This window comes from Pyrus communis, chromosome 3 (genome assembly GCF_963583255.1).
Source record: "Pyrus communis chromosome 3, drPyrComm1.1, whole genome shotgun sequence".
Taxonomy (NCBI): domain Eukaryota; kingdom Viridiplantae; phylum Streptophyta; class Magnoliopsida; order Rosales; family Rosaceae; genus Pyrus; species Pyrus communis.
Genome location: NC_084805.1, coordinates 29,457,097 through 29,467,979, shown reverse-complemented (window position 1 = coordinate 29,467,979; position 10,883 = coordinate 29,457,097). Strand labels below are relative to the sequence as shown.

Genomic DNA, 10,883 nt, shown 5'->3' with positions numbered 1-10,883 from the left:
TTAATCGTGTTTTAATAAGATTTTAAAGGTCTAACTTTGTTTCAAGTAAAAGCACAACTCCTCACAAGGGCAACGCCCTCCCATGCCTTGGTGAGTTGGTGGCCAGTTGCAGTCCCAGCTCCTCAAGGGAAGGGAAGGCACAGACTATCTGGATCCGAGAGATGCCGATTGACAAGGTTTACTAAAACGCTCCTCCTTATTTTTCACGTCGGAAGTGTGTAACCTTGTGGGCACAATTTTTGTTTCTTCTAGCTTTAGCTGGAGTTTCACTTCAATTGGCGTGATAGCCAACTACACAATTATACACAAGAAAATTATACCATTTTAGATAGTAATTACTATTTTTCATAATTGTAGAATTTAGTTATACATCTGTCAATTTTCAATAATTTGGAATTATTATGATGTTGGAGGAAATTAAAATATAATCTTGGACGATTCAAATATATGTGAAATAACTCACAAGCCATAGTCGGAACCACTGAAGACATGGACCTAGAAACTTCCGAAGTCACCATGATTATAAAGAAAACATTAGGTCGGCCTGCCGTCAAAGTACTAATGACGAGGCTAAGGTGGACTCAAAGCGAACTAGGGATGAGAAGGGAACTGAAGGTGAATGATGTGAACAATACGATAGTGGAGAATTCACCAAAAGAAATATTGTGCATTCTAATTTAGAAAGAATTGTGGATTCAAACGAGAGATATAGTTGAAAGAATAGATATCATTAAAGTATTTGGTAGAATTAAAGAAGGTGGATTAATGTTGTGGGTACAAATAACAAAATTTAACATTCATTGGAAAAACCTACTTACTAGCAATTGGTTTAATTTAATCTATCTTCTATTTTTTTTTTTTTTAATAAAAAAAAGTTAGAACTCTTCTATCTCCATCGAAAAGTAAGTATAAAAACCTTTTTTTTTTCTTTCAAAATTACTTACAATTTAGAGTTAAATTATATTTTGTACAATTTTAATTTTTGTGGCGATTCTCAAAATGAATTATGAAGTTTTAATTTTCTAACATTGCATTTTAATATTTTGAAGTTGTACTAATTTACATCTTTTATCTTTCTGAATTTCAAATTATTCATTAAATTAATGAGTTTATTTTGCCAATGTATTGCAAATGTAGTTCCCTTTCATAAAATATTCCACAATTAATCAGACCAAAATACACAAATTGATAGAAAATCAATAATCTAAAATATGATATGGAATTAAAACTTTGTCCTCCATTTTGAAAATAACCAACTTAAAATTTAAAAGTTTGATGAAAAAAAAAAAAAAACACACGTGAAATTTAAAAGAAAATAAAAAAGCAAAATAGAAACAGAAAAGGCCTCTAAACCTTAGATCCGCTAAATTCCATGGCTACCAAATCAGCGGCCGTCGACCTCTCCTCCTCCGACACCCCATCCAAACCCCCACCCACTCCTCTTCCGATCCCCGTCAATCCCGAGACTCCAATCACCGCCACCCCACGCCAAACTCAACCGCGTCCCACCTCTGACGCCGACGTCATCCGCGTCCCCAGCTATTCCAGCTGGTTCTCGCCGGACCACATCCACCACTGCGAGGTCCGATTCCTCCCCGAGTTCTTCGACTCTCGATCCCCTTCCAAAAGCCCTAGCCTCTACAAGTACTATCGCAACACCATCGTCAGCCAATCCAGGGCCGTCAACCCTTCTCGGAAGCTCACCTTCACGGAGGCCCGCAAGGCTCTCGTCGGCGACGTCGGCTCCGTTAGGAGGGTTTTTGATTTCCTGGAGGCGTGGGGTTTGATCAATTACACTCCTTCCGCGCCCAACAAGCCCCTCAGGTGGGAGGACAAGGACAGCAGCAAGGCCGCCGCCGCGTCCTCTAATGGCGGCGCTGAATCCCCCGCCGGCGGTCCCAAGGACGGGTCTTCGGGGACCAGCAAGGAGAGCCCAAAGAAGAGGACTTGCAATGGCTGCAAGTCTGTTTGCAGCATTGCCTGCTTTGTTTCCGAAAAGGTCTGTTCTTGTCATTCTTTTGCTACCATTGATTTATTTGGAATTGAATTTGATTAGCTTGATGTAATTGTCACTCTATTTGAAATTCATTCATAGGTTTCGTTTGATCGTGTTCGACTTGACTAATTTAAGGAATATTTGATCTTCTTCGAATTGATTAGCTTTGATTTTGCTTTGCAATCCCATGGAGTGTTATAGTTTGCTGCAACTGATGTTCTTAATTTGTTGTTGGGAACAGAATGACATGACCCTGTGTGCAAGGTGCTATGTTCGCAGCAACTATCAGATCGGCATAAGTTCTTCCGATTTCAGGCGGGTTGAAATCAATGAAGAGATGGGGAGTGGCTGGGCTGATAAAGATACTCTGCATCTTCTAGAAGCCCTTATGCATTATGGCGACGATTGGAGGAAGGTTGCACAACATGTCGGGAGAAGTGAGAAGGAATGTGTTGCTCATTTTCTCAAGATTCCTTTTGGCGAGGAGTTTACTGGGGATCTGGATTACAAGCAGACTAGTGGAATGAAGGAAGACGCAGCTGATGCTGAATCTGGATTGGAGGGTAATGGTGATGGTACAACGCCGTCCTTAAGTAAAAGAATGCGTCTCACGCCTCTTGCAGATGCAAGCAACCCAATTATGGCTCAGGCCGCCTTTCTGTCAGCGCTGGCGGGCGTACAGGTTGCAGAGGCTGCTGCTTCTGCTGCCGTAACAACCCTGTGTGAGGCGGATTATGAAACAAGTAAAATGAGTGTTCCATCTCTGGCTTCGAGTGCAAGACAGCATGAAACCGATGCTGAATTAAATGGAGACAATAAAAGTGACCTGGATGCACTGGGGGCAGCTTTTGTAGATGCAAATTCACAGCTTGAGAAGGAATGGCTGGATGTGGGAAGATCAATATCGGGGATTACAGAAGTACAGCTGAGAGAGATCCAAAAGAAGATTATTCGCTTCGAGGCGTTGGATTTGCAGATGGAGAAAGAATGGGAACAACTGGAGCAAATGAAAAGCATGCTCTTCGTCGATCAGATGACGCTTTTATTTAGCAAAAGGGCTGCTCCAAAAACTACAGAACGGGCGGAGGAGATACGGGCGGAGGAGAAGAATGTAAAAGCGAATTGATTTTCATCATTCGCGTATGTTTATCGTTGCCTCAATGCAAGTTCGACACATTTGATAACCTTAAATTCAATTTATAACAAGCATTACTAATGTTATGTGCACCATAGAAGTTCTGTCGCTTACGTTACGTTACATTGTGTATCTTGACAGCGGAGGATACACATTTACAACTAAAATCTATGTACATATGCTTTCCATTTTCTGGCCATTTCACAACAGAGCTATCAAGTTAAAACGTCTTTGCAATCTACTCGGATTTTAAACCCGTTTGACAAAAAGATCGAACTTTCATCGATTGAGCTTATGTGCCTAAACCAGTGGTGCTTTCTAACCCACTGAATTTTCAAGCTTCAAGCCAATCAGTTGGTTCACCTCAGACCCAAACTCGTCAGGGAGCTCGTTGAATACATCCCGGCAAAACCCAGATATCATAGCGGCCATGGCTTTCTCATACTCGATTCCCCTTTGTTGAAAGTAGAACAGCTGGTCTTCGCCAATTTTGGAGGTACTTGCTTCGTGTTCGATTCGAGCTGTGGGATTCTTTACCTGTTAAACACACGAGAGGAACTCATTAACGAATAAACGAGCACTCCATTATAGTCCCACATTATACGGACGCTAAATGGACGAAAACCAATCAACATATTGGAAATGGATTGAAGTGGAAATCAATGCAAAAACAGCCAAACCAAGATTCACACCAGATACAGAAGGTCTTGAAAGTACTGAAAATAAATCGATCGCCTAATGCATTAAAGACAGTTTATGATACTACGCAATTCATATTCGAAGGAAGCATCATATTAAGTATCAAGGGCAGAGTAACACAAAGTAATATGCAATCCAATGAAGGATCAATCTAAAAAATCATCACACTAAATAACCATCAGGCTAAGGCAAGCATGAGTATTAAAAAACAACGTACGTAATCTCATGCCAAAAAAGAAAAAAAGAAAAGACAATATCAAATGAAGTTACCTGGATGTATGGGTAGGTGTTGGCAGCCGCAGTATCTCCAATAAGCATTGAATCACACTGTGAGGAATTTTTAGCATTCTCTGCCTTGGATTGAACCTGCACGAGGCCCCGATAACAGTTCCTTGAATTCCCAGCTGATATGCCCTTTGAAATAATTCTACTTCTTGTATTTTTGCCCTTGTGTATCATCTTTGTACCTGTGTCTGCCTGCTGATAATTATTAGTCAAAGCGACTGAATAGAACTCGCCCACAGAATCATCGCCCTCCAAAACAACACTCGGATATTTCCAAGTAATTGCAGACCCAGTCTCCACCTGGGTCCAAGATATTTTCGAGCGAGCCCCTGCACAAAGCCCTCGCTTGGTAACAAAATTATAAATCCCGCCCTTCCCTTGCTCATCCCCGGCATACCAATTCTGCACTGTGGAGTACTTAATTTCCGCCCCCTCACCACAATACAACTCTACCACTGCAGCATGAAGTTGGTTTGTATCATATGACGGCGCAGTACACCCCTCCAAATACTCCACAAAACTCCTATCATCAGCCACTATCAAAGTCCTCTCAAACTGTCCCGTCTCCAATGCATTTATCCGAAAGTAAGTTGAAATCTGCATCGGGCATTTAGTGTCCTTTGGTATGTAACAAAATGATCCATCACTAAACACCGCAGAGTTCAAAGCAGCATAATAATTATCCCCAGTAGGCACCACTCTACCCAAATGCTTCCTAACTAAATCCGGGTACTCCCTAATAGCCTCCGATATCGAACAAAAGATCACACCTTTTTCCTCCAAAGCCTTCCTATGTGTGGTGGCTATCGACACACTATCAAGAACTGCGTCCACCGCAACATTGGCCAATCGATTCTGCTCATTCAACGGCACTCCCAACCTATCAAAGTACTTAAGAAGCTCCGGGTCCGCCTCATCGAGGTTCTTCAAAGTGGGTTTCTTCTTGGGTGCAGAGTAATAACACATATCTTGGAAATTAATGGCAGGGTATCGATTATCAGACCATTGGGGCTCCTTCATAGTCAAAAACTTCTCAAAAGCATTCAATCTAAATTCAAGCATCCAATCAGGCTCGCCCTTCAGCGTCCAAATCAACCTAATCGTCTCCCTTGAAAGCCCCTTTGGAATCGAAAACGAATCTATATCGATATTAAACCCAAATTTCTTATCGTACTCGCGATTGCGAAGAAATTCCTCAATCGAAAGCTTACCTGAAGTGCCCGAATCGGATTCAATCGGTTTTGGGTCGTACCCGACATCTGCTCGCACCCGGAAGACCCTTTTCGGAGCAGGGGTTTTCTGACCCGAAAGCTTCAAAGAATCGAGCTTTGGGTGAACCCCCTTGGGGAACTTGGGCGGTTCGGCGGCGGCTTGGGGAGAGAAGCTGGAGATTCCGTTGGCTAGCAGAGACGCCATGGTTGCTGTGGCTCAGAAACTTCAGAGAGAGTTGGGGAAGACGCGACGACGAGAAGCGCAATACGATTATGGCAAATTCGTGGCCAGAGATTTTATAGCTGTCTAGTGTACTGCACACGTACCTCTCTTTCCCTTTGGGCCTCGTGGAGTTTTCATCGGCCCATAGTACTTTGATGGGCCGGTCAAGGTTCTGGCCCACTTAACCAGTGCGCGGTGGGAAAGTATTTCCCGCGTCCAAACACCCGGGAACACAGTCCAGCGCCAACACCCAAACAAAACCTATTTCGGGCCCAAAAACCAAGAAAATAAAATAAAATAAACCAACAGAAAAATTGATTTTCCCACCATTGCCGCGGATTTGGATTTCCTTGATTTGATTCCACCTCTCGTTTCCTCGCCGTCGCCGGCCGCCGTCCGCCGCATGTAAGTTCTTCTTCCTCGTTTGTCGACATTCCGGTGATTACAATTCCGCCGGCGTTGCATTATTGTTTTTTATTTCATAAAATGCATCACTGGAGAAATTACTATGATTTGATCGAGGTAGCGTTAGGGTTTTGATCTGAGGAACCAGAGAGAGATTTTTGTATGTTTGTACGGGTTGATTAATGACTGAGCTGAAATTAAATGATTTTCCTTTTTCTTCTTTTGCTCGAGTGAGATGAGTGATGGAGTGACAATAATGACTGTTTGTTTCCATCAGAAATTGTTTTCTATTTGTTTTAATTTCTCAAAGATTGAATCTTTTTTAATAAACTCTAATCATTGAGGGGGATTCGAACTTAGGTGTAAGGGTCGGGCCGCGGGCACATTCTGCCCGGACCAACTCGCCTAACCCATATCAGCTAATGCTTTTTGGGTTCATATTTTGTCTAATTTTGGGTTTATTATTACTACATCAAGGTTTCTGTAACATGGGGCGCTCTGCACACAACATTAGAATTTAGATGTTTTATGAATGAGAATGCGCGATGCATAAACGGAGAAACAAGTACGTGGCGGTGAGACGAAGAAAACATTGAGAGAGAAGGAAATTCTGACATCTTATTAACTTACTTTATTGCAGTGCACAAAATCAAACCATGATAGTATCATTTACTATGTTTAGCTCAACTGTTGTTTTTGCAATAATGTATGAATCTAATTCCACTCATGGGAAAATATTTATCAATAGTTTCTTCATAAGAGAAAAGTGTTAGTAGGTGTTACATGTGGAAGGTTGGAAATCGGTTTATCATCTGTTATTACATTGTCATTTAGCCAGGGAATTATGGGGTTGTATGTTAATATATGGTAGTTTAATTAGATTATGTCAGTATGTGATCACAACTCTCTTTTATAATGGCGGCATAGCTTTGTGGGAAAATCTGATAAGGTTGTGCCATGTGTTATGGGTGCATGTGTTTCGGAGGAACACAAAAGCTTTTGCTGCTTTAGGATAGTCATTGCTGGAATTGGGGTCAATTGTTGAGATGGATTTTGATCAGTCAAATTCTTTGGTATATTTAGTTTGTTCCTGTATTTTTTTAATCTCTTGATTGCTGCTTTTGTACTTGGGTAGTGTTTATACTGAATCTAACTTACAAGATAAAATTATTGAACTATGAGCTCCTATAATAGTTTCTTAAACCTCTTTAATGCTTCAGCGTCTTTGGGGATACAATTAAGGAAACTCTTAAATCTTATCTTTATCATGTTAGCAGATTCTTGGGACCAAATAAAGAAATGAAGGACATGGTTATGATTGAAGTTGCTAAGTTGCTCTTTCTATCTCTCTCTTTTCTGTCTTTCTTTTGCTCTAAACATTTGTTCAGAACATTCTAAACTTTCAATACCTCCTTCAGAACTCAATAGCATCAATGATTTGTATAAAGCTAGCATGGTTATATAAATACTTGAAACCATATATTATCTTTTAGTCGTATACTGAAGTAGAGCTTCCAATGCTTTTGCATTGAGCCTGAAGTTTCGGGTGTCCAGGAAGGAAAGTAGATACTACTATGACTGTTGAAGTTTGGGGCGAGGGGAGGTTCAGACTGTGCGTTTAGGAGGACATTCCTGCTCCTGAGGTTTCAATGGATTGGGCTATGATAAGTTTGGAGTAACCGAAATTTGGACTACTTTACGTTTTTCCCTAGCTCTCGGCCCAAATTTATAATTGTTACAGTCCTGACATAACGTAAAACTGTTACGGTCCTGACATAATGTTTTTCTCTCTATCCAATGCTTCCCCCTCTCTCCTCTCTATCTATCCATTAAAGATTCCTTTCTTAGCGCAAGCGTGAAAGAATCGAGGTCTACAGCTCAATCCTTCATTCCGATCATAGACTTGGTGAGAATTTCAAAACCTTGGCTCTGATTATCCATTGAGCGTTTTTCTTTGTTTTACTTTGTACAGAAGCAATGGCGATCTGATGATTCAGAGAGTTCTATCTGAGTTTCATTTTCCTTTCAAATTAGACTTTCTTAGCATTGTTCTTTCATTGTGAATTTTATTAGACTAATTGTTGTTTTGTGTGGTTATTATATAAACTTTAAACTTGATAGACTTGTAATTTGATTGAGGAGTAAGAGTATAGGTGGAGATCTGAACATCCTGAAGGATCTATATGTGATCTTTTGCAAATTAGACCTTTTTAGCATTTTCTTGAGTGTGAATTCAGATTTAATAATGAATTGAATTTAAGCGATATTTGTTTGTTATTGATATTAAATATAAACGTCTGTTCTAAGTTGATTGAGCTAAAACAACTGCATGAACTTTAAACTTTTGATTATTTGTAAATTGATTGAGGTATAATAGTATAGGTTAAGATCCAGAGATCTATCTGTGGTCTTTTGCAATCACACTTTTGTAGCATTTTCTGAGTGTGATTGCAGATATAAATTAATTAAAATTTTGACCGTATTTGTTGTTATTGTCATTAAATTTAAACCTCCATTTCTAAGTTGATTGACCTAAAACAATTGCATGAACTTTAAGCTTTTGAGGTGTTTGTAAATTGATTTAGGTATAACAGTTTAGGTGTTGAAACAATTGCATGAACTTTAAGCTTTTGAGGTATTTGTAAATTGATTGAGGTATAACAGTTTAGGTATTGATCTTAAGATCGAGAGATCTATCTGTGGTCTTTTGCAATTAGACTTTTGTAGCATTTTCTGAGTGTGAGTTAAGAATTCAGATATAAATTTATTAAATTGAAGAGATATTTGTTTGTTACTGTTTTTCAAGTTAAACTTCTATTTCTAAGTTGATTGAGCGAAAACATTATCATGCTGATATAAGAACAGCTTTGTCTCTCTGGTTCAGGACTTTATGGTTATCATTGTTACTCATTTCACTTTCTTCTCCTTCCCTTTGTAGTCATATCATGTTATAATTGGTAAAACAATATTTGATAATCATGCTCATCTTATACGGTTTTCAGTTAGCGTGTGCTAGGAAAGATTGTGAAATTACTTTTTCCATTGCAGGGGAAAACTTTAAAACGTGAAATCTGTCATCATGAATCAACAGAGTCAAGGAACGGGCTCTCTATCTTCGCCAGACCCCCCTATGAAGCGAAAACGTGGACGTCCACGTAAGGATGAAAACTTGGCTCCTGCAGAGAACCCAACTGTGATCCCAGGACCTGACAGTTCGAAGAAAACCAAACAGAGTGCAAGTACAAGTGATGATGTTGAGAATGAAATGGTAGGCCAGGTAGTCACTGGCGTGATTGAGGGGTCATTTGATGCTGGATATCTTCTGAATGTTAGGGTCGGAGACAGTGACACTCAGCTGAGGGGTGTTGTGTTTCTACAGGAGAAAATCACTCCCATTACTCCAGCAAATGACATTGCTCCTCATATTATGATGTGCAAAAGAAGAGAAATTCCCATACCACCTCTCAACCCACAATCTCAGCGTTATGAGTCTGCCCGCCCATCAGAACAAAGTAATAGGCAACCTGTTGAGGTGAAACCCCAAATACCTACAGTTCCTAACCAAATTCAATCCTCTGTCCCTCAGTCTGGAATCCTGGAGTCACTTGAAAACAAACCTTTCTCTTTTGTGACTCCTCCGGTTGTGAACTTGCTGAAGAATGATGCAGTCCTGCCCTTGGGAGGAAAAGTCATGCCACAGCAATTTCCAGAACCTGGAACTGATAACCAATCGGCCCCTACTATGCCCAAGCCAGAGCATAATAACGTTGTTCAACAGGAGAAAGTGCTGGAGGAAGTTGAAGCTGCCACAATAATGGAAGGGCCAAATGGTGTAGAGGCCAATAAGGCATCAAAAACAGAAACAGCAGCTGAACCAATTGCTGACCTACCAGGTGTTGAACCCGTATGTAAGGCTCCTGAAATTCAAATTCAGGCTGCGGGTTCTGAAAAGAGTGCGTCAGCTCCTTATGAAGTAAAGAGCTTCAGACTTGAACTCAACCAAATGCCTGTATTCGGTGAACCCAGAGTGACCACTGTCATGCCAGTTGTCGAACTCAACCACACGCCTGTATTCGCTGAATCCGCAAGAATCGCTGCCATGCCAGTCATTGAAACTGAAGGTAAGGACAATCAAATTCAACCTCAGGCTGTGGATTCTGAAAAGAGCGCATTGGTTCATGATGGTGCAAAGAGCCCGAATCCCGAGCTCAACCAAACTCCTGTATTTGCTGAACCTGCCCCTGTTGCTCTCATACCAGGCATTGAAACCGTATGCAAGGATTCTCAAATTCAACCTCCAGATGTCAGTCCTGAAACGAGTTCATTGGTTCATGATGCGGTAAAGAGCGTGGACATAGAACTCAACCAAACTCCTTTTGCTGCTCCGGTTAGTATTCCATCCGAATCAAAGATTGCTGCAGAAGGATCTATTCCTCTGGGAACTGCCGAACCTCAAATCCCTACTTCTGATGGCATTAGCAACATGGAGTGTGACGTCGAAGATGTCATTCCAGCTGCACAATCGTAGATCCATGCGGCAACATCTAACATTTCGGTTGTCGGTATGAGAACGAGACAGTTAATAGTGTCTGAGGTTGTTTTTTTTTTAAGTATTCAACATTTGAGGATGTTTTTAGTATCAGTTTATGCATTTCTGCTCTGATTTTAATTTGTACCTTTCGGATAATGTTGGCAACTATTTACAAGTTTCTGCATGTTTTCGTTACTCTTTCCCAAATATTGTTTTTAATCGGTTTTTGATAATTCCAACGGTAACCTAACGGCAGCATGACGTCAGCTAACCATTGCTAGCTAGCGTTATGTAGTCGCCAGGTAGTTGTCGGCATTCAAATGGGCTAAGCTGGAGGGCTAGCAAAATGTCAAGCTTGACATTCTGGCGCCAAAAGGCTAGGCTATAGGGCTGGCTGC

At 40.8% G+C, this 10,883-nt stretch overlaps 3 protein-coding genes across 5 annotated transcripts; 2 read left to right on the top strand and 1 right to left on the bottom strand.

The window, feature by feature from the left end:
- The first annotated feature begins 1,337 nt into the window (after positions 1-1,337).
- LOC137729019 (SWI/SNF complex subunit SWI3B-like) lies at positions 1,338-3,124 on the top strand. Its single transcript, XM_068467837.1, has 2 exons — positions 1,338-1,999; positions 2,238-3,124. The coding sequence occupies exons 1-2, from the start codon at positions 1,373-1,375 to the stop codon at positions 3,120-3,122; spliced, it is 1,512 nt and encodes a 503-aa protein (XP_068323938.1). The 5' UTR covers positions 1,338-1,372; the 3' UTR covers positions 3,123-3,124.
- Positions 3,125-3,176: 52 nt separating this feature from the next.
- On the bottom strand, positions 3,177-5,612 carry LOC137729018 (iron-sulfur cluster assembly SufBD family protein ABCI8, chloroplastic-like). Its single transcript, XM_068467836.1, has 2 exons — positions 4,101-5,612; positions 3,177-3,668 (listed from the first exon to the last, which is right to left on the bottom strand). The coding sequence occupies exons 1-2, from the start codon at positions 5,529-5,531 to the stop codon at positions 3,450-3,452; spliced, it is 1,650 nt and encodes a 549-aa protein (XP_068323937.1). The 5' UTR covers positions 5,532-5,612; the 3' UTR covers positions 3,177-3,449.
- Positions 5,613-5,857: 245 nt separating this feature from the next.
- On the top strand, positions 5,858-10,672 carry LOC137729721 (uncharacterized). 3 transcript variants are annotated; one of them, XM_068468731.1, is made up of 3 exons: positions 5,858-5,954; positions 9,003-10,075; positions 10,214-10,672. In XM_068468731.1, exons 2-3 carry the CDS (start codon positions 9,034-9,036, stop codon positions 10,480-10,482), a joined length of 1,311 nt encoding a protein of 436 aa, XP_068324832.1. In that variant the 5' UTR covers positions 5,858-5,954; positions 9,003-9,033; the 3' UTR covers positions 10,483-10,672. The 3 variants fall into 3 exon arrangements, with proteins under 3 accessions (XP_068324832.1, XP_068324829.1, XP_068324830.1); XM_068468728.1 differs by having other exon boundaries at positions 9,003-10,672; XM_068468729.1 differs by lacking the exon at positions 5,858-5,954 and adding an exon at positions 7,591-7,860 and having other exon boundaries at positions 9,003-10,672.
- The last annotated feature ends 211 nt before the right edge of the window (positions 10,673-10,883 follow it).